General features: G+C 46.3%; 5 protein-coding genes across 5 annotated transcripts; 4 read left to right on the plus strand and 1 right to left on the minus strand.

Moving 5' to 3' along the window:
• Positions 1 to 1,074: 1,074 nt before the first annotated feature.
• Positions 1,075 to 4,143, plus strand: EsH8_IX_000947 (Endonuclease/exonuclease/phosphatase; the record flags this gene model as incomplete). The annotated part of the gene is made up of 1 exon (XM_083267283.1): positions 1,075 to 4,143. The coding sequence occupies one exon, from the start codon at positions 1,075 to 1,077 to the stop codon at positions 4,141 to 4,143; it is 3,069 nt and encodes a 1,022-aa protein (XP_083130848.1).
• Positions 4,144 to 5,040: 897 nt separating this feature from the next.
• EsH8_IX_000948 (uncharacterized protein) lies at positions 5,041 to 6,510 on the plus strand (the record flags this gene model as incomplete). Its single annotated transcript, XM_083267284.1, has 1 exon — positions 5,041 to 6,510. The coding sequence occupies one exon, from the start codon at positions 5,041 to 5,043 to the stop codon at positions 6,508 to 6,510; it is 1,470 nt and encodes a 489-aa protein (XP_083130849.1).
• A 1,171-nt stretch (positions 6,511 to 7,681) lies between these two features.
• On the plus strand, positions 7,682 to 8,999 carry EsH8_IX_000949 (uncharacterized protein; the record flags this gene model as incomplete). The annotated part of the gene is made up of 2 exons (XM_083267285.1): positions 7,682 to 8,915; positions 8,986 to 8,999. The coding sequence occupies 2 exons, from the start codon at positions 7,682 to 7,684 to the stop codon at positions 8,997 to 8,999; spliced, it is 1,248 nt and encodes a 415-aa protein (XP_083130850.1).
• Positions 9,000 to 18,393: 9,394 nt separating this feature from the next.
• EsH8_IX_000950 (uncharacterized protein) lies at positions 18,394 to 19,695 on the plus strand (the record flags this gene model as incomplete). The annotated part of the gene is made up of 2 exons (XM_083267286.1): positions 18,394 to 18,941; positions 19,005 to 19,695. The coding sequence occupies 2 exons, from the start codon at positions 18,394 to 18,396 to the stop codon at positions 19,693 to 19,695; spliced, it is 1,239 nt and encodes a 412-aa protein (XP_083130851.1).
• Positions 19,696 to 21,004: 1,309 nt separating this feature from the next.
• On the minus strand, positions 21,005 to 21,461 carry EsH8_IX_000951 (uncharacterized protein; the record flags this gene model as incomplete). Its single annotated transcript, XM_083267287.1, has 2 exons — positions 21,005 to 21,314; positions 21,391 to 21,461. The coding sequence occupies 2 exons, from the start codon at positions 21,459 to 21,461 to the stop codon at positions 21,005 to 21,007; spliced, it is 381 nt and encodes a 126-aa protein (XP_083130852.1).
• Positions 21,462 to 23,660: the final 2,199 nt, after the last annotated feature.

A 23,660-nucleotide genomic window follows, 5' to 3' on the forward strand; every position in this document is an offset into this window, starting at 1 on the left:
CGGGATAGCCACTGGCTGCGGTCCCTGTTCAGACTGGATGAATGAGCCGATGAGAGCCTCTCAGAAGGTTAGCTCGTCGATTGAGCAATGGCGACTGGGTCGAGAGTTGACAGCGCGGTGGTGAAGGTTTGGTGGGTAGAAATCGCGAGGTGCAGATGCCAGGCTGAGGCAAGGCGGGAAGATGAGAATGAGGTCAGTTCGGCAGTGGGTGGGTCCGCCCAGCCTTATCGTCGGATTATTTCCAGCTGCTGCCCACTGCCCGTTGCCCGCTGACCTTATCGTGCTTTTACCCCGCCAATCCCAGTGCTGTGGCAGTGCAAAAAAGAACGGACAAGAATGGACCCTGGCTGTCCCCCTGTCATTCCAAGTCAGCGCTGTGCTGTGCCTGCTGTGCTGTCAGTAGCGCATGTACATAGCGTGTGCCCGCCTTACGACGCGATGTGATTTAGCTGCAACAGCCCCCCCAAAAAGATGCACGTCACGTCACTGGTACCCGTCCTAGAAACAGGCCGGCCGAGGTGAGGTGTGTGTGGACGAGAGTCATTCCAGATCCCGGCGACAATCCTTCCCCCCGCCAGCCCCCAGGCTACATACAGCAGTCAGTCAGTACATCACCATTCAAATAATACCCAGCAACTTTTTCCTCTTTTTTCGTCGTCGCCGTCCCGCTACCCCACCAGTTTCTGTGCGTGTCGTGTGTCCTGCCTCGTCCGTACTATTTCGTCTGCTTCTTCTTCCTCTTCCTCTGGGGATTTCATCTGTTCCTTTGCTTCTTCTTTCTGTTGCTGCTACGGCGGCTGTCTTCCCTCTCGTATCTATCTACGCATAACTGTTACCATCCTGGTCCGTGACCTCACTTACGACGACTCGTAGCCACGCCGGAAATACGAACATCATGCGCCGGACGACTCCGGGCTGACCGACGACAAGCACAAGCGAAGGACCCCGACCCCCCGACCGGCCTCGTGTCTCACTCCTTTTCCCCGCCGCGCTCAAAACCACGAGGCCACCCCTCCTCCCAAGCTCCCAACACTTTGGTAACTCGATTCTCCTGCGTAAACCTTCGCTTCCGCGATGGCGCACTCCGAGACCGTCCCCTCAACGACGTCAGAGCCCGTCGACCTCACCTCGACGCCGCACTCCCTCGCCCGCGCCGTCTACGCCCGCCGCGCAGAGTACGTCCGGCCCCACCGCATCCGCGTCAAGATCGGAACATGGAATGTTGCCGCGTGCCCGGGCACCGACAAGGACCTGGCGAGCTGGTTCGTCGGCGGATACGGCATCGACACGTCCCTCTCGAAGCTTAATGTGTCCGACCACGACACAGTCGAGACGAACCCACCCCCCGACAACAAGAAAGGATCAGCCGATGATGACCCCAACGCCTCTGTGCACCTCGTGGGAGGGGACAAGATTGGGCTGTACGTGCTGGGCTTGCAAGAGATTGTCGACTTGAACATGGCAAGGGACTATATGACTCGCATGTCCTCCGACCCAGCCCCCATGCAGAAGTGGAAGGAGGCTCTGGAGAACGCCATGCCCGAGGGGTATGAGCTTGTCGCTGCGGAGCAGATGTCTGGTCTGCTGATGTTGGCGTACGCTTCCCCTGAAGTGGCGCCGACGGTCAGCAACGTGAGCACCGTCTCCGTCGGCACGGGTCTCTTCGGCTACCTCGGAAACAAGGGCGCCGTGACGACTCGTATGCTCCTTGGGGAGACGACCCGTATGGTCTTTGTCAACTGCCACCTGGCTAGCGGCGCGGAGCAGACATACTTGGACCGGAGACTATGGGATGTCGGCCAGATCTTGACCCGGACTCAGTTCGAGTCGATCAACCTTGCCGGGGAGAACGACGCCGAGACAGAGAAGATTGGTGACGAAGACTTTGCCTTCTGGCTCGGTGATCTTAACTTCCGGGTCGATGGCCTTCCTGGCAACGACATTCGGCATCTGCTTCAACTGCATACCCGTGGGGAGTACGACTTGGACAAGAAGGGTCGTAAAGTCATCGCCGGGGGGGAGGTGCTAGTGGTCAAGAACTCGAAGGAGTACGACAGCGACGATGATACGTCAACCATCGACACCACTCTGTCGTCGGAGCCCAGCTTTGACGGCTCCACAAGCCCCCTGCCGGATCCCGATGACTTTTTGCCTGACCCGAGTGACGATCCCGCCTCATTACAAGCCACTTTGGACTCCCTCTTGCCCCATGACCAGCTGCGAAGGATCATCAGGGAGAAGAAGGCTTTCCACGACGGCTGGCGGGAGGGGCCGATTACATTCCTGCCGTCGTACAAGTACGATGTCGGCACCATTAGTCTATTTGACTCGAGCGAGAAGCAAAGAGCCCCAAGCTGGTGTGATCGAATACTGTACAGAACAAGAAAAGACAGAGAGGCATACGAGCAAAAAGTCAAGGACACCGAGGAGGCAAAGAAGAAGGACGAAGAAATGACAGCACGGGGCATCGACCATGCGACCGACGATGACGATGTGCTGTTCAGCTACGACCCTGATGCGGATGGCGAAGAGCTGCCCACTGGCGAAGCTGGCGTTGATTACGACGAATACGAAGAAGACGACAACGAGCCGGAAGAAGTGGTCACGAAGGAAGGGTTCACGGACAGAATACAGCTCGATATCTACACCTCTCACCAACGGATTATCTCCTCAGACCACAAGCCCATCATCTCTATCTTTACCCTCGACTATGACGCCGTGGTGCCTGAACTCAAGGCCAAGATTCATGCTGAAGTAGCAAAGGAGTTGGACAGGGCAGAGAATGAAGGACGGCCTCTGATTACGATCATACTCGACAACCCAGATGCACATGCCAAGGGTGACAACACACAGGCGGACCTGGGTGAAGCCGTCGACTTTGGCGACATTGGGTACCGTAGTAAGCACACGGCTTCCCTGACGATAGCAAACACCGGAAGAGTACCGGCCAAATTCACGTTTGTCGAGAAGCCCACGATTGAGGATGATTCCGATGCGCCAAGCCCCCCGGCCTGGCTAAGCACGTCGTTCAAGCGTACAGACGTCGAAATCGACGGTGAAGAACCTCCAGATCTTGGAAATGAGGTGACGCTGGAGCCTGGCGAGACTGTGAGCAGTGTTCTAGAGATCTACGTCAGCGATATTTCTCATGCCCGGGCGCTCAACGATGGTCGTGCATCGCTGGAGGATATTCTTGTCCTCCGTGTCGAAGATGGAAGGGATCACTTCATCCCCGTCAGCGCAACCTGGCTTCCGACATGTTTTGGTCGGTCAATAGACGAACTCATCCGCATACCTGACGGGGGCATCCGGGCGTTCATCAAGTCAAGGGCGGAGAAGGGGTCCAACTCTATCCCGTACGACCTGGAAGTCCACTGCGCCGCCCCCAAGGAGTTGTTCAAGCTCACAGAGGCAATCGAAGTCATGACTGCTCGCGCCCTCGCGGACGCAAACATGATTGAAGAACATGCCGTTCCACTCGACAAACCAGGTTGGCCGTTCGACGAGACCGCGTGGCTGTTCAATGACAAAGAGTTCAGAGACAGCCAGGTGGTCGCCTTGATCGAAGCGCTCGACAACGACAAGCCCCTCATCGACGCACTCCCCGTTGAAACACCATCTCTCCACCGCCTCGAAGTCATCTCCGAGGTCCTGCTCCTCTTCCTCAGCGGCCTGACGGATGGCATCATCACAGCAGCCCTCTGGGCCAAAATCGAGCTCGCTATTCCCCACCTCAGCTACGCCACCACACGCTCTTCCTCCGAGGTCGAGGACGACAAGACAGCGGTACTGGACATCCTAGCTACGGCGCCGAACCATAACATTGCCTTTGTGTTCCTAACCGCGACGCTGTCCAAGGTCGTGTCGGAACTGGCGCCTATATCCAAGGCCGAGGCCGAGGCACTGACGGTACAGAAGCCCAACCGGAGGAGCTTGAGTTTTAGAAGGCTGACGGGGGGTAACGCGGCTGCGGAGGCGGCGCTTGCGAGGAGGCGGGCGAGAGAGAGGAGGGTCGGCGAGGTGTTTGGCAAGGCTGTTTGTAGGGTTGGGTCACCGGTGAAGGACAAGGAAAGAAAGGCCATCGAGGAGAAGATGAGAGGAGCGTTGGAGATTTTTGTGAGGAGGCCACTCGAGGAAGGTTGATTTGGAGACTTGTTTATTTCTTACGATAGACGTAGAGGAATTGATACCTGCTTGCATGGCTATTGTGTAACGAGGCTGGTCTCTTTTGTAGTGCCTGCCTGACGACTGATATCATTTGTCATAAGACGCAAAAGCGAGTGACCTTTTTCAAGTGTTGCTTTGATAAGTGATAATGCCTTTGGTAAAGAGCCAGTCGTCTCCATCGAAGAAGCCAGCAAGGTATTGGGGTGTTAGCTGAGAGGAAGGAGTCGGAGAAAGGCGTCCTGTGAGACTTCTGAGCCCGGATGGTTCGAAAGAAGAAACCAAAAGAGGCAAAAGAGAATGAGCCCCTTTTCAGTGTTACCTAAACCCTTGTCGTAATTTTCACTCGTAGCTTCTCCTGCCAAGCGTTGTGCACTACTGCCTGGGCGAGGATTCAGTCACGATACTAGGCGGGAGGAGAGAAAGAGAGTAGCGGGAGAAAGACTTACGCCGGCGATCTGGCTGGCTAGCTGGTTGTGTTCTTCAAGGTTGGGTTTCATTGTATCTCACTCTTCAGCAACTGTAAGGCCAGGCTCAAGGCGGCGAAGCTGATGGAAGTTGGCCGAGCAAGACACAAAGACGAAAATCAAGTTGCAGACCCGTGGCTTTCCACCTGGCGCCCAGGTTGACGGGGCTTTGAGGTCGGTCGCGAAGCATTATGCACTACACTTTGTGTGTCTGGAACTCTCAAGGTTCTGCTGGGACGTACTGCAGAGTATAGTCAGACATCGCTCCCACGGGCTGGCGTGTCTGAAGATATTCCTGCAGGCAGGACTTTATCACTGAGGCTATATCATCCATCCCCAGGCCGCCGCTGTCCGGACGAAAAGCTGAACCGTTTCTTCCTCACCAGTCACCGCTAACGTCTCTCTCATAATGGCTCAATTTACTGACCTTCCCACGGAGCTTGTTCTGTACATTTGCTCTCATTTGCGTCCCAAGTACAATATCCAGGACATCTTCGCCCTCGCACAATACAACGAAGAAGAGGGGCAGAAATCCAGTCGCCCAACATACACACCTCTCGATCGGTTCAGGCACGATGCCGTGGCCAGCGTCCTGCGCCCAGGGTTGCAAGACTTGCTGAGCCTGTCTCTGACCAGCCGCAAGCATCAAGACATCATCATCGACTCGCTGTACCTGTACCGGGATATCAGCATACACGGCACAAATCGCGTCTCCAAAATGATCGGCCTCTTGCGGCTCATCACAGCAAAGCCCGAGGTCGGGCTTGCAGTTCGGCAGCTTTACCTTGAGCTTTTTGACGGCTATACGTACATGGATGCCACCCTCCCGCGCGACTTTGCTTTCGTCCACCGAGTGGCGTCAAGCGCCGGAATTAGCTGCCCGGGGAACCTGTGGGTGGTGTCCGCCCCGTCACGGTCCCAGTATCGGATCCAGGACTCGATCGAGTTCGCCCAGTATGGAATCCTCGTCAAGCTTCTGCTGCTCAAGATGACCAACTTGGAGCAGCTGGGCTGCACGGTCTCGGAGTTCAACCTACGACTTCCGGGGAGCAGGCAAAGCTCTCCGCAGTTGCCGAAGCTCACCTCATTCGCCGTAAGGCCGGTCGATGTCAACCTCGACTGGGAGGACATTAATTTCGACATCATCAAGAACCCGGGTTCCTCCATTCGCAACCTGTACATGGAGACAGGAAATTCCTCTTCCGGCCTATGTTGGCAGAGCCTGACCCCGTCGTTGTTGAAAGACATTACATGCCTCACTCTCAACCAAGTCGCGTTTAGCCGGGGTGACATCGACTACATCATCAAAAAATGCGGGCCATTGAAGTCATTCAAATACATACAGTCGTACGAGCTCTGCTACGATAATGCGGAGCCCCGGGACATTGTCCAGGCCCTCAGAGAAACGCACGTCGACACGCTTCGCGTGATCTGCATCGACTTCTACGGAGCATCGGCCGTGAGAAACACAATCGACACCCTCACAGACTTTGACAAGCTCGAGAGCCTTTGGATGGATCTCTATAGTTTCATCCCTGGCCACGGCTCAAAGTTGGAAAGATGGCTTGAAGACGAGGAAGCCGCTGGATCGCGGTCCGCCTCGCACCGCACGCCAAATGGGTTGATCAGGACACTGCCACGCACTCTCAGAAGGCTCTACTTCCGGGGCTTCATCTCTCGCATTTCGCATGACCTCCTGTGGCTCGGCAGCAATCTCGCGGTTTATTCAAACCTCTCCTACGTCGGGCTCACGACTTTGAATCACGTTAAAAGCCCGCCCATGCTTGATCTCTGCAGTAGTTGGAAAGCCATCACTGGATTCGAGCTCGGCCCAAGCGACGAGACATTCGGAATAGCGGCGCTGGGAGAGTTGGCGTGAGTCGGCCTAGGGAGACCGAACACAAGGGAGCTAAGTGATCTGCGGGGACAAATTACCGGGACGACGCAGAGCGGGAATGGCCGTATGGCGCAGAAAAGGACCCGATGCCCGTTGTAAGTTGAATGCCCAGGTTTGGTAGCAGCTATTAGAGATTAGAGATGAAATAAGGTTGTCCTGGGTATTTGTTCTCTAATTGTAATGCAAGCATCACTTTACAGGGCTGTTACCGCAGTGCCGGATCTGGGTCGATCCCGCATAGAGTATTTAGATGAATGAACCTGCCGCCTTGAACTTATTTTCTATCAAGGCGCAACCTACCGGGTGTCCGTCCGCAGCCCTGATTCTGCCAAGTTTGGAGAGCTTCCCAGCCATGGGCTTGTTTGGAATGAAACAAGCGGTTGTTTGCTTTCTGAATGGCATGATGAGTGGAGGCAGAAGATGGGCTTCTTCCTGTTTTCAAGCCCTGGCTTTTAATGTCCAGACAGCCTGTCGGGGGCTGTGCGAAGCAACTAACATGTCCGTGACTAAACTCAAAATTTGTAGGCGAAACTGTGATTCATCCTTGCATAGATTTCTCATAGCAATGGAATATCAATCATCTGTAAGTGTATAGCCCGTTTTGACGTTCTCCGCGGTTGCTGGACTAGGTGAATTCTTATAATTAACTGTTTACTTCTGCCGTCGACATGCATTCATTCATTTGTCGAAGCAAAAGCTCGATTCCAAACTCAACCTCGGCTCAATTTTGCTCGTGTAGCTGCCCTTGGCTGGGCCAGAGCTTTAACTCAGAGGGTGAAACTTTAAAAGGAGCCAACGAATCAGGGCAAGGCAAACTTAATATTCCAGGTTACAGTTCGTCCGCCAACCCCTCCTTTGACGTAAGAGTCGGTCTCTCTCGTCGATTCGTATTACTTCTACTCTTGCGAAACCTCCCGGGTTAAGGTGATGCCCAGCTCCATCTGCTGCCGGTGGGATTCTGGGATTCCGGAATTCTCTTCGCGCCCGTACGGCTGCCGTTGTCAATCATGTCAGAGTACCGTACACTCGCACCAAAGCCCGCCGTTACGAACAGCAGCCGAGCCCGACTCGGGAAAGCTGGAACAAAGTCTTGGCCACCTCCCAAGCCCAAGAGCGGCTGCCCTGCCTGCAAGTGAGTCTCCACATCCGTTACATGTGGGCGGGGAGAGCAACGATGAACTTCTTTGCTAAGCCGTTTGATAGAGTTCGAAGGGTCAACCCCGATGACAAGCGGCCATCATGTCGCCGATGTCTTCTCGCCGGGAGTGTCTGCAGCGGACACAACGTCTGGACCGGCATTCAGAGCGCCTTGACGGCCCGATATCCCACAAAGCCTCAAATTGAAGCCTCTTACATATCCTCCGCCGTTATCGCGGGGCTAAGCTATGCGGAGCGACGCCACTTTGAATGGTTCGTTTGTCAGACTTCGGGGAAACTGCCTGGTGTCTTCAACTCCCTGTTCTGGGAGAACCTGGTGCTTCAGGCAAGCTATACCGAGCCTGCCGTGGCTTATGCCGTCCTCGCTCTGGGTGCTGCTAGCAAATCCACAATAACCTTCTCCGGTGTTGTTAAGGGAGAGGAAGCGGAGCGGCAGGCTTCCGTTATCCAGGAGAACCTCATGCTGCAGTACTACAACAAATCAATTTTCCTTCTCCAGACACACCTACGCACGCCTAGCAGCGACTCAATCCGCGTTGCCCTTATTGTCTGCATGATCTTCGTGTGCTTGGAATTCATCCAACAGCACTACAGGATAGGAATTATCCACTTTAGACACAGCCTAAAGCTGATAAAGAGCCTGCTGAAGAGCTCCGCCGCGAGGAGGCCAAACGACCCAGTCGACGACTGGCTCGTAGATGCCACTTCCCGGCTTGATGTCCAGGCTATACTCCTCACGAACGAATCATACAACGGCCACGATACCTCGCAGCCCCCTCCATCGGATCCACAGCCCCAATTATTTCGCACGATCCGCGATGCAAGTCAGTGCTTGAATGGGCTTGTATCCAGAGCCTACCGGCTCCAAGAAAATGCCCGCGCGACCGAGATAGGAGAGGACGCGGAAAACATATTCGAGCTTCTCGCCACCCAGCAGGTGCTCCGGAACGACTTGTCGCAGTGGCTTCGGACGTTTGAGGAATTCAAGGCCGACACATGGAGTCGCCTTTCAGACCGCGAAAGGCTCGCGTGCCGGCTGCTGCTTGTGTACAATAGCACGGCACAAATCATCGCCGAAACTTCGCTGCACCCAAGGAATGAGATGGTCTTTGATTCTTACACGAATCGTTTTGCCTGGATAGTTTCTTCGTCGGAGGATATTCTCGAAGAGATTTCGCCAGCGACTGCGGGCGGTCGAACCCCGGAACTTGGCAATTCACTGTGCGATGGTACGACCGATCTAGATCTCGTCCCAGTACTGTACTACACGGCTATCAAGTGTCGCGTCTCTAGTATTAGGAGACGAGCGATAGAGTTGTTCTCGTCAGCGCCGCATCGGGAAGGTATTTGGGATGCGGCTCTCTCGGCTTCAATAGCTAGGGAAGTCATGTCACTCGAAGAAGGATATGCCTCCGAGTGTCTTGCCGGGAACACGAAAAGTACCCCCGGGGTAGTGGCTACCAGATTGCCGGGGCCCTTCAGAGTGCATAAGCTCTGGATTATGCTGCCAGAGCCAAAGGGGGACGTGGGGTTGAAGATACAAATGACACGAGCAGACGGCAAGCTGGAAGCTCTACGGAGACGGTTCCACGGGGAAACTGGATGCTGGACGTCGGATACCTGAAGTATGAGACACGGTTACTTGGCCATTTCATGACCAACATTTCATGTGTCGTGATGCCGCAACCCTTCCGGGCAGCCTTGCGCAGCCTGCCGTAAAGACCCACTTATCCGGGCCGACCAATTCGCCCCACGGCGATGGTCCCAGGCGAAGTACAAATAGACCTTCGCCCCTGATCCATAGTTAATAAGACAAGCCGTCTATTTCACACTATTCTGCTGCGTAGTATGAGTAACCTTAGGCATGCGACAGTTATAAGCCTAGCTACTACCAACCCTAACTAGCTAGCTACCTGAGTGAAAGTACGACGCTGGTATTAAATTCCTAAGCCTTCATCCTTATCTCTTTGTTCCCTAGCTTAGTTTTATAACGATGTTGTCTACAACTATAAGCCTTACTACTAACTGGAAGCTGACTTGCTGATACAACTTTCCTACCTAGTAGCTAACCTTTAAAGTTAAAGCTAAGATAAAGGACGTCTAGTAATACGTCAACTTAGATAACTATAGCTCTAAATCTAACCTAAGTAAAGTAAAGGAAATACTCTTACTTAAAGAGTAGATTTCCTATATAAACTTGTAATAGAGATAAGACTATAATACAGCTTATACTACCTATAATGTAATTATTAAAGTATAAGTAGAGGTAAAAGGCGAATTAGTTGTATTTATACCTCTAGACAACCTAAAGACCTTAATAAAGAAATCATCTAGAATCCTTAAGAAGTATATAAACTATATTACTAGAAAGGCAGGCTGTAATATAAAGAAATTTAAAAAGGAACGCTTGTATAAAGCTCTTAATAGATAAATAAAAGAGACTATTATAGAAGATATCCTTACACCTATATAAATAAAGCTACTTGCCTTAAGAGACTATATGCTTTACGCCTTAATCTAGATTTTAAAGTAAAGATACACCTTAAGTAACTCTATAAACCTTACTATTATACGTAAAGAATATTAGGCTGCTATTAACTAAGCTAATATAAGTATAAATCTAAACACCTAGCTTAAAGACTTTTAAGACGTCTATCTTAAAGTAAAGCAACTAAAGCTTCTAGAAGTTTAAAATACTTTCACCTTAAAAACGTTCTTATAAGCAGTAGGATAAAGGTTTACCTTAATATAGGCTACCTTTAAGCTTACTAATATTTTAAAGTAAGAATAAAGTAGAAATAAAGTTCTAGATATAAGCTAATATATAAATATACTTAAAGACCTGCTTTATAAAGATACTCTTTATAAGAAGAATTAAAGTAAGTTAACTAGAATCTATATAACTTTAGTAGGGTACTTTAACTCTATAATCTTTAAATAGCCTTTTACTTTAAAAAGAAAAACTAAAAGCAAGTTATATACCTATAGTTACTTTCACCTAGTAGATCTAATTAACTATATTTACCTTAAACTAATCCTTATAGAAAAGACCTACATCCTAAATATAATAGTCTTAAGTAAAGAAAGTAGATAGATTTATTAGATAATTAACTCTAGAGACTACTTAGACCTATAAGCTAAACTTATCTAGAAAAGTTAGCTGAAAGCTATAAGGATTCCTTTAAATTAACTCTAAAGGAAGTTAAATAAAGATAAAGAAAAAAAGCTTTAAGACGACTTAACTAGAAAAGTAATACTTCTAGTAAATATTATAGTAGTTATAATAAGTAAGCCTCTCTTAAGGGAGCTTATATTAGACGTTATACTTAAGCTAAATTAACTATTAGTCTTTATAACTCTACTTATAGGATTATACTTCCTCTTATAAAGTATAATACTAGATAACTATAAAGCTATACACCTTATAAACAACCTTAATCTCTTAAAGCCTAATTTAATTTACCTTATAATAGGTAAAAAGAGGGTTAACTTAGGTATAACTTTATACTTTATCCTTATAATAGGAATCTAGATTCTAAAAGGAGTACTAAACGGGTTAAACGGCCTATAAGACCTAATACTTTAAAATATAAGTTATATAAAGAACTTCTATATAAACATTATATTAAAAGCGCTTCTATAAAAGATAGGGATCTAATACTTTAGCCTTAATAGCACCCTTTATATTAGAGGATATAAAGATAGTTTTATAGTTAAACAGCTTATAAGGAAGGTAAATATTACCTTCTTTAAATATAAACCTAGTTCTATATACCCTTCCTATAAATAGATTATAGTAAGTAATACTAGAATTATAAGCACCTTAATATTAGTAATATAGAAAATAAAGCAACCTTTATATAAGACCCCTAAAATAAGAAGTAATAATACCTAGCTCTAACACCTATAATTTAGACACCTTATACTAGTAGTACTTAAGAAACTTATATTTAACGCTTAGGGGGTAAAAATTAAAGGCCTAACTTATATTAATTACTAGTATTACGTAACAACCTATATTAAACAGGTAATTTCTAGACGAACGTTAAAGCAAAAAGCAACAAGACTATATTATAGGATCTTATAAGACCTTTTTAACTACCTAAGAGGTTACAACTAAAGCTGCTAGCTATTAGTAATTAAAGATAAATTTACTAGCCGGCTCTTTATATTCCTATATATAAGTAAAACCTATAACAACGTATTTAAAGCCATCTAGACTTTTAAATACTAAGTAGCCAGACAGCAAGGCGTACTCGTTTATAAAATACAACAAGATGTAGAACACACTATAATTATAATTAATAGTTATATAGAATATTAGGTCTAGACCTTAAATAATAGAATTAAAATTAAAGTAACTCTACTATATATAAAGGAACTAAATAGGGGAGGTAAAAAGGCTAGCTAAGAGATTATTATATAAGTAATTAAGATGCTAGACTTAATAGGCCTTCCAACCTCCCTTTAGGTTGAAGTAGTAATAGCAGCTGCCTACCTTTATAATATAAGCCCTTTATAGTAAAAAGCCTAGCTTTTACCTATTTAAGTTAAAAAGCAGTAGTTTTAGTAATACTTTTGCTAGTAGCAACCTGTTTACTAAGCCAGCCTAAAATATAAACTTTACCTATAATAGGGATAGATCTATATATACAGCTGTAAGGCTTACCTATTAAAGAAGGATTATAAGGTAAATAGAAATAGATATAACTTTAAAGTAGAACTATAAAGGTATATTAGATACCTAGTAGGCTACGTTCTAAACGCCTATAATCTATATAGAATCTAGATACTCTTACTTAACTAAGTAATTATTATATATAATATAACGTTTAATAAAAGCACTTTCTACTTAAAGGACGACGTAAAATCTATAATTATAAAAGCTAAGGCTTATACTGTTATAAACAAGATATAGAAGCTAGTCTCTTATACTAACCTTAAATTCTAGTTTCTTAAAATACTAGATAATAGTAAGGCCGTATTAATACTTAAAACTAAGCAACTATTACTATAAACCCCTACACTAGTAAAACAGCCCCTAAGTAGAATAATAGGACCTAACTAGTAGAGGGGATAGTTGCTTTTCTTAAAACCTATACCTTAACTTAATATAAACTAGAATAAGGATAGTAGGGTGGATACACCTTATATTATAACTCTTAAAGTAAATAAAGCAACGCCTATACTAGAAGATAACTACTTAAACCTAAATCTAGTAGCTAGTAACGTTATATATACTAATATAGATAATATAGTATATATTAGATATAATACTCTATAAATCCTAAACGTAGAGGATGATTTATATTTAGAAGTCTAAGGTAAAGACTTCTAGACTTACCTAGTATAGCTATATTTAGAAAATAGGGAATAAAGCAACCCTTAGGATAGGTTAAAGCAGGTATACAACCATAAGGACTAAGGCTTTAAATACAAACTATAATACTTACTATAGTTTATAAATTACTTTACGTTTCTATATATAAAATATAACTAGAATACCTTCTTTAATATATATTTACTAGATAAGGGTAAAGTATATAAAGAGGCAACTAAAAAACACTTTTCCCTCTACTACTTTATATAAGTATTAATATACTAGATAAAGCAAACTAGATAAAAGGGAATATAAAAGGTAAAGATCTACTCTAATAACCTTATTAAACTTCTAAAGATATAAAAGGACGTTAAGAAGATGCCAACTAGCCTCTAAAAGCTGTTTTACAACGCTATACGTATAGAAATTAGTAAATTAAAGAAGATATCCACCTAGAAAGTTATTAACTAGGAGGAGGTAAAAACGAAGCTTATACCTTTAAAATAGGTTTTTATATATAAGATTAATTAAAATAAATACCTTAAGCGTTATAAAGTAAGAATCTATATATAAAGCGATCTTTAAAAAAAACACCTCTTTAAATAGATATATATAGTAATACTTACTACTAGAACGTTTAGAGTAGTAATAGTAATTATTATATAATTTAATCTAGAGGTCTAATAGTTTAACGTTATAAATATGTTTTTTAATACTAAAAGAGGACTAAACAACCCTTTAGTCGTCTGCTATCTATTAGACGGCTTTAAATAGTATAAGAAGTACGTTAAGCTGTAATACGCCTTATATAAACTATAAGACGCCTTATTACTATAGTATAAGGAGTTTTCCTTAATACTTTATTATCTAAAACTTAAACCTATAGATAAGGACTTATACCTATTTTAGATAATAAATAAGTACGTCTTAGTCCTCTTTTATATAGATAATATTCTTATCTTATACTATAGAAACTATATAAATAAGGGTAAGAAAGTAATTAATAGGATTAAATATAACTATAAACTTAAGGACTAAAGACTAGTCTAATAGTATTTTAGGATTTAAATTATATAAAATCGTAAAGTCTAGAAGATCTACCTTACCTACAACTAATATATTAAACGCATAGTAAAGAAGTTTAGTATAGTTAACTACTATATACTAATAACCCTACTACCTCTAACTTTACTTAAGAAGTATAAAGGATAAGTAACACCTACTAAGGTAAAGACCTACTAGGAGAAGATTAAGTTAATCCTATATACTATAGTAATAATCTACTTAGATGTTGCCTTTATATATACTATACTATTATGTTTTCTAATAAACCCGTCTTTCTATTACTATTCTATAGCAAACTAGGTAATCTATTATTTATACTATACTTAATACCTCGCCTTATGCTTTAGTATTTTAGGGGGTAAAGAAGCGTAAGTTCTCTTAATTATAGGCGACGCCTTATTTATAGATAATAAAGAGATATAACGTTTATCTTAAGGATATATAATTTCGCTATTTAGAGGACTAATCTAGTAGAAGGCTGTATACTAGAATATAGTTATAACGTTAACAACTAAAGTAGAGCTCCTTAGTCTTAAGAATACTATAAAGGAGACGATTATACTAAAACAACTACTTTAAGATATTAATTTCAACCTTAAAGACGTATAAAAGATCTACTATAACAACTACTAGATAATTTACCTTATAGTAGGCAATAGAGAATATATCTTAATTAGGTTACACTATATAGATATCTAGAATATATAGCTACGCTAGGAGTATATAAAAGGCTTATTCTTTATAGTATTTATACTAACAGACGAAATACCAGCTGATAGGCTTATAAAGTTACTTTTCTATATAAAGTTTAAAAGATTTAAAGTACTTTTAAACCTATAAGACGTATAGTTATAAATATAACGAAATAAAGTATAAGAAGTAGAAGCAAGTAAGGCCTATAGGCTGGTTTTATTTAAAGTATTAGCCCCTAATAGCTAGGAGGTATAAGTAGCTTCTAGAAGCCTAGTTCCTAATATAAATTAGCTTTTACTTTTAGAAAGTAGCTATATATATATCTATTAGGACGTTATATATAGAGATTATACTAGCAGGTAGATATAATCTAATAAGGCTATTAATTACAGCCTAAAGACTAGCCGCCTCTATAAATAAAGGTTTTACTTTAGAAGATAATCCAGCTGTTAAACTGCTATTAATAGGTGTATTCCCACCTAGAGGCTAAACAGGCTTATCTAAAGACTTACCTTTATTCTAACTACTAGGTAGTACTACTACTATTTTACTTTAACCTTTACCCTTATTATACTTAGCTTTATTAAAGGCCTTATAGAAAGTACTTTTTATATAAGTAAAAGACTATAAATATAGTTAGCTAGGATTAGTATAAGGTAGTAGATAAATATATATACCTTTTAAAGTATACCTAAAGTCCTATTAGCAGCTAGAAACCTTAGCTTTAAATAAAGCACCTTACTAGTTGCTAGTATATACAGCTTTTTAACTTTCTAGTAGTATTAGTACTTTTATAAGATGCTACTAAGTATATACTTACTATATAATAGTCCTACTAGTATACTATAAATACACTAGATATAGATAACGTCTCTAAGCGGTAGCAGCTGCTAAGGATTCTAGAAATTAATAGGATTATTCTACTCTTCTACTTATATGTTAGAAACTAAAACGAACTTTATATAACAAGTATACTTACTAGGGCCTATAGTACCTAAAAGAGGCTTATAGCCTTAATACTACCGTTTAGAAGCTAGCAACTTATTAGGCTTAGGCCTTAAACCTTTACCCTTTATACTACTAGACCTATTATTACTAGGCGGTAGTTCTAAAGGCTTAGGCTGTAAACCTTTACCCTTTAAACTACTATCTAGGTTGACGGTATTATCTTCTTTTATATAAGAAGTTAGAAAGGAAGTAAAAGATAAAATAAAGTTAATAAAAACATACTATTTTTAAGTAGAAGCCTAGTTTCTAAAGAAGGGCTGCCACCCTCTTTTATTTTATACTTAACAGCAAGTACTATATACGCCTTAATAGTAGCAGCCGCCTATTTTTTTTTACTTTTTAGTAGCATCTAAACAAATAACGTTAGCTTATTAATATTATAAGTAAAGATTTATATATAAACGTATATATATATAGGTTGTAATACTAGAAATATATATATATATATATATATATATTTATATATAAAGAGGAGAAGAAAAGAGATAAACTATACAACTAGAAATATTATTTTTAGACAATAAGCTTGCTTTTAAATTAGGTATTATATTAAAATAAATAAGCTTACCAAACGGAAGAAACAACAACTTAATAGGTAAATACGTAAATATACTTTTTATATAATATTGAATAGCAAACAAGCTGGTAGGCAACTTCTTTACCTATTATTTTATTTATCTATTTTTATTTATATTATTCTTAAGGCTGTAGGTAGGAAACAAAGGATTACAGCCGTTGCTGTATTATAGACGACTTTACGCCGTCTAGGGGGGTATGTCGTGATGCTGCAACCCTTCCAGGCAGCCTTGCGCAGCCTGCCGTAAAGACCTACTTATCCAGGCCGACTAATTCGCCCCACGGCGATGGTCCCAGGCGAAGTATAAATAGACCTTCGCCCCCGATCCATAGTTAATAAGACAAGCCGTCTATTTCACACTATTCTGCCGCGTAGTACGAGTAACCTCGGGCATGCGACATCATGTTAATGTGGAAACCCTTGCGTGACGTTGCCGTGGATGCCATGCCGATGCATGAGAATGCCAAGGCCACGAAGGGTTGCGGCGGACAGGTGGAGTGCGAAAGCATGTTATAGTCCCCGTTTCAAAGAGATTCGATTTGCAGACGGAGATACTTGGTGTGGCTACCAAAGTACAATGTGCATACAGAGTCGTGCATTTCAGATCCACGGATTCCCCGAACAACGCGCTGGAGAATCCGTTTAGACGAAGAGCATCTCGGTTCGCCACCTCCACGAGTGACAATGAGTTCCCGCGCTCGGCGTCGAGGTCGCAAGCCACCATCTGACTAAAGGGAGCGGACATGATCTAGAACTGTTCTGGAAGCTACCCAGCCTGCCACTTGCTCTCTTCCTTGACATTCTTTGAGGCAGGTAAATTCTCGTTGATGTACCGCCTGATTTCTATGATTAATAATGAGCTTCGAAGGCATGGTACTGTAAAATCTTGACGAGTTCGTTCGCTTGAGTATCGTGCCACAGAGACGGTGGCGGCGATACCGGAGAATACCCAGACCATGGTTTTAGGACTAGGTCATGAGCGCGGAAGAAATAGCGAGCAGCTTAGTTAGCACCAAGCCGGGTCTAAAACACAAAAAGGGACCAAGTCAGCCCGTACGACGATTCCATTGACGCAAATGGCAAGTAACAGCTCTTTCTTCCTCGGCAGGAGAGACCAGAGAGAAAAAAAAGCATGGAGATGCTTCAGTATGAGGACGAACCAACGGATCGAGAAACAGGCTTCCAAGGTTCGTGCCTCACAGGATCGTCTGGTTTTCCTTCATGTTGTCTTGGTAGCAACGCTATTGACCTGAAACTATATGAGAAGACAAGATGAAGAGAACAGAGGTAGTGCAAATGGACAGAACAATCAAAAAGGCGTTTGGCGGAAAAGAGAAAAAGAAAATCCATGGATGAAAACCCATGAGAGGATGGCTCAGTCCCAGAGATATTGATTCTGGAGTTCCCAGAAAGTCATTGCATTGTCAGACCCATTCAAATATCCAGAATCTCACAGTTTACTAAGATATTCAGGAAAGGCCAAATATTGCATAACTAGATGAGGCAAGTGTTTACATGTAGTTTTTAGTTGTGGCTGGTTCTGACAAACACCAACCCAACTACACGCTCTGGAGTTGCACGAGGTGTCTGGTAAAAAGGGGCTCTTTCAACGTTCAGTATGACCAAAAATAATCAAAAACCATCAGCCTTTGTTTTACCAAATGAAGCTGGCTTCGCGTTTATTCTACCCGAGCCCAAAGACTTAATCCAAGTATCGGAGTTCCTAAAGACGGTGAATGCTCACATGTTCACTCCAGTCGCTCTTGCACTTTTGGGAAAGCTTCCCATTCCTTCCCTTCCAGTCTTGCTTTGTCCATTTCACCTTCTTGATTAGAGGACATCCAAAGGTTCTTCAAAAAACGCAGCCTCAAGAGATGATCGCGACTCTCCCACCTGACGCACCTCGCTTACTCTTGAATTCTGCCGCCCAATCCACCAATATTCCCCTTTCAAAATTAACTTCACTATCCTTTCGCCATTCGCCTTTCATCTTATCGCGGAATACCCAAAGTCACTAGAAAAGATGCAAACAAAACTCGCCACGATGATCATCTCGTGCATTTTCATTAAAGCGTCCGTTGCTCTGGGCATCTTTAGCCCCACGGTCAACGCTGCCGGCAATGGAATCAGCGTCACCGTCGCCAGTGGCATCAAGGCCGCCACTACCACCGAGCCTGGTTTTGTATATGCTGCCTCTGAAGTCCTCGATAACGACATCATCCCCCCTCACAACTGTGACGACATCCTAAGACGCGACATCGTGCCCCAAGTCGACTGCTCCTACTCGTGGGAGAACTGCGGCTTCGATAATCACATGGAGTACCAAATCCGCATCAGTCCCATGGGCGAGACAAGCCCTCAGTGGTGTGAGATGCTCTACAAAGCCGTCATGAACAACATTCACTATAATACTAGGTGGGAGTCCTGCAACCGTGATTACAAGACCGACATCAACGGCAAGGGAATATGGCTTGATGTAACCATGCCCAAGCCTATTGAATGGAAGGAGGAATGGAGACACGACGTTGAGAATGCAATCAGAGATACTATGTGTCCTGGCCAGCGCGAACTCACCTACTGGGTCAACGAAGGGTATGTTTCTCGCCTTGATATTTGGAGAACATTGCAACACCACTAACGGTACCTCTTCCTCAGCTGTTACCGAAGCAGCATCTGCCGTCAGCGCTATTGGAAACGTGGACTCGAGCTTGAGGACAACTTGACCGAGGCTGCCTCTTCCGAAGACAATGTCGAGCCCGAGACCGCTCCTGATACGACCCTTACCATTGTCGTAGCCACTTCGAAGCCCACCATCGCCTTTTTTGCAGCACACCTCGAGGCTGAGGCCACTGCAACCTCCCCTGGCTTGGCCCCCGACACTCCCAGAGTCATAAACACCATTGAGTTCAACATGAAGGCCGGCCAGGAGTGTTCTCCCACTCCCGGCGTGCCCGACTTCACCTGCGCCAACGTCGACTCTAGCAAGATCTCCAGCGTTGCTGCTCACTGTTCATATGTATGGAACCATGGAAAGAACCACAACCTGCTCGACTACAAGATCGCCATCAACCCAACAGGCCAGGACTCCACCTGCTGGTGCAAGCAGATACTCAGCGCCGTTCGTGCCCGTTGCCCGCTCGGAGACGTCGAGCGGGCGTACCCCATCTACAAGTGCGACACCAAGCACATCAGAAACGCGTTGGGTTGGGGCATGTTTATCAACTTCTATGCCAATGTTTGGGTGGCTGGCGAGGACAACAGAAGCTGCATCAAAGAAGCCATTGAATCTACCACCTGCGGCATTCCGATTAACTTCGAGAAAGGCGGATGTTTCAAGCGGGAGTAGCTGGCCGGGCATGATTGTGAGACACTTGTAGGAGGGGTTAGGAATGGCCGGTAAGGCAGTGACAGGATGCAACGAGTTGGTAGCCGGGATGGGACTGAATAGAGTTCCCAAAATGGAACGAGACAGTTCTTGATCACTAAACATCGACCATCTGAAGTTCCATAGAGTCGTCATCACATCACCCCCAAGCCTTGACAATAGGGAAGACCTGGCCGACTCCGGGCCAACCTTGTCACTGTTGCGCTAAAACCATCGGATTTTATCAGGAGAGAGAGAGAAATAACTCAAACCCGACTATTCTAGGCGTTGTTGATCATTTGTACTGAGTCGCCCTACCCTCAGTCAATCACAGCACTCGTATCAGCTCTTCTGCTGCTCGGTGAACGTCCGAAAGAACTCTGGGGAAACGCGGAGCTTCGAGGAGCCCCAAATAGAATCATCCCAATTAGATGGTCTTGAGACAAGCTTCTTCTCCTGGCATGCGGGGCGCAACCTTGAATGAGGCCATTTGGCAGATGGAATCCTCAAGACGGCGGGGAGACTAACTCCACGAGTCGCAACCTACCCCGTACCAAACAGAGTCGCTGTGACTCGGTCATCCTCTTGGCGAGTGTTCGCCCACCGACCACCCATTGGCGCCTTTCAACCCGGCCCTTCTATGTTGACAATTCCACAAAGAGGGCAGTCTAAAGACAAGACCATATCGGTCCTGGTACCAGATAGAGTCCACGCGGACGTCGTTTTCCTGCCAGCTCTCCCTCAACCCTTGACAACACTTGTCTCTCTTGAATCCGAAAACTGCGAGGGGGGATGTGGAGTTGCAAACTGTTTCGGAGACTTGATACAACTCATTGTACCGGGACGGCCTGGTACCGCTGTTGTTCAGAGTATCAGATGCAAAGAGACACTACACAGAGGTTGCGTGTGTCTGGTGTATACCACCAGACGCAAGATATGCCAACCTATGAACCTTTCACTTGGTATCACATGTAGCGCTAGAAATTCATCTCGGGGACATCATCAACAAATAAGAAATTGGCTTGGAAAGATATACAGTGAATCGAATGGTCAATTCCCCAGGAACGCTCAACCCAACCACTCTAAAAAAAAGAAAAAAGCCCCTTCCAACACTTCCTCCCCCGCTCCACCGTGTTTGACGAAAAGGTAACCCAGCCTCGAATCCTCAAGAGTCGCCAGAGGTCCAGCCCGGTCAAGAGAGGGGAGAGAAGTGCCAGTCGACCAGGACAAAAAAAAGGGGGACCGACCGCCGAGTCCCCCGAGAGCCAAGGGCGGTCCCGCCCTACATCCTTTAGACCGCCTTCTTGCCGCCGGTCGAGAAGGGTGCCAGAGGCGGGACGGACTCCTGCGGGTCCTTCCTTCTCGTCAGGTCCGCGTCCCTCTTCTCCGCGGTCGTGGAGAAGGGGTTCAGGGGCGGGGCCGGGTCGTTGTTCCCGCCCTTGCCGCCGTCCTTGCGCTTCTGGACGGCGTGGGTGTTGTGGAAGCGGACGGGGGAGCGCTTGATCTGCGGCGCGGCGGGGTGGCCGGCCTCCTCGCGGCGGATAAAGCTCACGACGCCGCCGATGGCCTCGGATGCGCGGATCTGGAGGTTATGCATCGGACTACGGGGGTTTCGTGTCAGCTTCTTGTCCAAATTCCCAAGGCACAGAAACAAACTTGGGGAGGGAGATGGCTTACCCTTTTTCGACAGGGACGGCGGAGACGCCAGCCATGGCGGCAGCAATGACAGCAACGGCGGACAACTTCATCTTGTCTCTTGATGCTTTGACGCCTCGGCGAACTCGTTCGTTGTGTGTTGTGGATATATGTGTATATAACGCTTTCGTAGTAAAATCGTTCCCGCCGAGGTGATGATTCGTATTCGATCCGGCGATAACGTGAAGTGTATGTGTTTTTTTTTGTGCTTTTTGCTTTTGTTTTTTGGTATTGGACGCTTTGGTCTCTTGTATAGTTGATATGATGTCGAGTGCAGTACGCGATCAACAAATCCAACATCAGACGCAACCACAATGGAGAAAGACCGGACGTCCTCTGTCTTATAACTGCCTCTTCTCCAGCACATCCTCCACCCTGTCCCCGTACTTCCCACATGTCTTCCTACGTCCAACATCCCAGTCGGCGCTGACGGGGGCAGCTCGGATCCCCCAGACTATCAACCGACGCATCACCGCGGCCGCCCGCGCCCCACGCCGCCTCCAGTTAATCACGACGCAACGTGGCGCGGCCGTTGGGGGTCCTCTGTCTGGAATCGCATCCACAGATGGGCTTTTCGGGGAAAGCCGAGAGCGGGATGATCCCTCCTCCGCGGGTGGCCCATGGGATGCGCACTTCTAACTTCCGCCAGCGCGTTTCCAGAGTTTCAGCCCGCGACAATCCACCCAGCATCACGGGCCAACGCACGGCACAGACGGCGGCGGCGGCGGCGCAACGAGGGAAGGGCGTGTGGTGTGGGTGGGCTTTTCTCGACGACCTTTTTCGAAGTCCCCCCCCCCTCCTCCGGTCTTCAGCTCCACAAAGCCCGCCCGCCTCAGAGCTTTGTCAGACCGATGTTGGGCTGCATGCCTTGCTCCGCTGGACGTTATACGTTATTCTTTCTTCAGCTGATTCCGTCTCGTCTTGTCTTGTCTCGTCTCGTCTCGTCCGCCCCAGCAGCCCCAATTAACCAAAAACCAGGGGAGAGAAGCGGACAGACAGAGAGACAGAGAGGGACAGAGAGAGCAGGGCCAGGCCACTCAGAAATCTCTTCAACATGATCCAACTGTTCGGTCATCCCGACTCAAATCGCGGAGGGGCTTTGTCATCTGTCCGAATCGCGATGGCGCAGAAAGCCGCACACAACCACCACCCCGACTCAGCATCCACCTCGTCGCGTCCGTCGCACGACTCAAACGACATCTGCATTCCTCTTTGTGAGGAAAAAAAGAAAAAAAAAAAAACCGGCTTTTTTCGTTTCCCTGCAAGCGGTTCTCTAAAAACAACCACAACAGGGGAGCTGCACGGCGAGGCCACCATGGCAGACCACCCTGACCCTTCGCCCAACGATCACGTCACAGGCAATCCGGCCCATGCCACCCCCCGGCGACTCCTAATCCATATGATGCCCTCCCTGCCCCCTTCTCACCAGCAAGCTCCGGTCCCATCTGGATTACGCCTCATGTTGATTGCAAGATTCTGATCTCCAGCCCAGCAAAATTGTTGCATTGTGCTTACCCTTCAACTCTCATTGCCGCGTCCCGAGAGAACGCGTGTTCAGTCCGAACTCGACAAGTCCGAGCCCGAGAAACTGGATTAAGCGTCAGACGAAACGGACTCATGTCACGGCACAGAGCCGGCCTCCTCGGGATCGTAACTTTCGTCTTGTTGCGTCCGGAGAGGCCTGTCACCAGTCCGCCCCAATCTTCAAGCATCCTCTCCCCTCGAGAACGGTTACTCGCCAATCCCGACCTGCCAGTGTCCAGAGCCCCAGATCTGCCATCCCTCTCCCCGGTCTTGGCCGTCTCCTGCAACTATTTGAATGAGATGCCAAGGGCCATGGCCTTCCCCAAGTTAAGACCGGCCTCGGCACCAAAGCGGACCGTACTCCGCACAGAGGCGCAGGCGACAAATACCTCGGACCCCTGCCCTTGATGCATTACTGCACGTCAGCCGTCGATCATAAGCCTGCTGCTCCTCGGCAGATCTAAGCAGCATGAACCGCACCATTTTTTGGGGTTCCTTGCACGTCCTCATCCAGAAGAGTCCACCGCATGATAGCTGCCTCACCATCATCGCCGAACCCCCGGACCCCACTACTGTTGCCACATCGTGAGGAATCACACCGTAAGGAAAACACAGGTGAATTGAGTGGGAGAGATATGGGGGTGAACAAGTCTATTATTCATCATTCCTCATGAGCAAAACGCCAGAATAACCTCCTGGCGCCATGCAACGCGACCCACGAGGCCCAG

This window comes from Colletotrichum jinshuiense, chromosome 9 (genome assembly GCF_051148585.1).
Source record: "Colletotrichum jinshuiense chromosome 9, complete sequence".
NCBI lineage: Eukaryota > Fungi > Ascomycota > Sordariomycetes > Glomerellales > Glomerellaceae > Colletotrichum > Colletotrichum jinshuiense.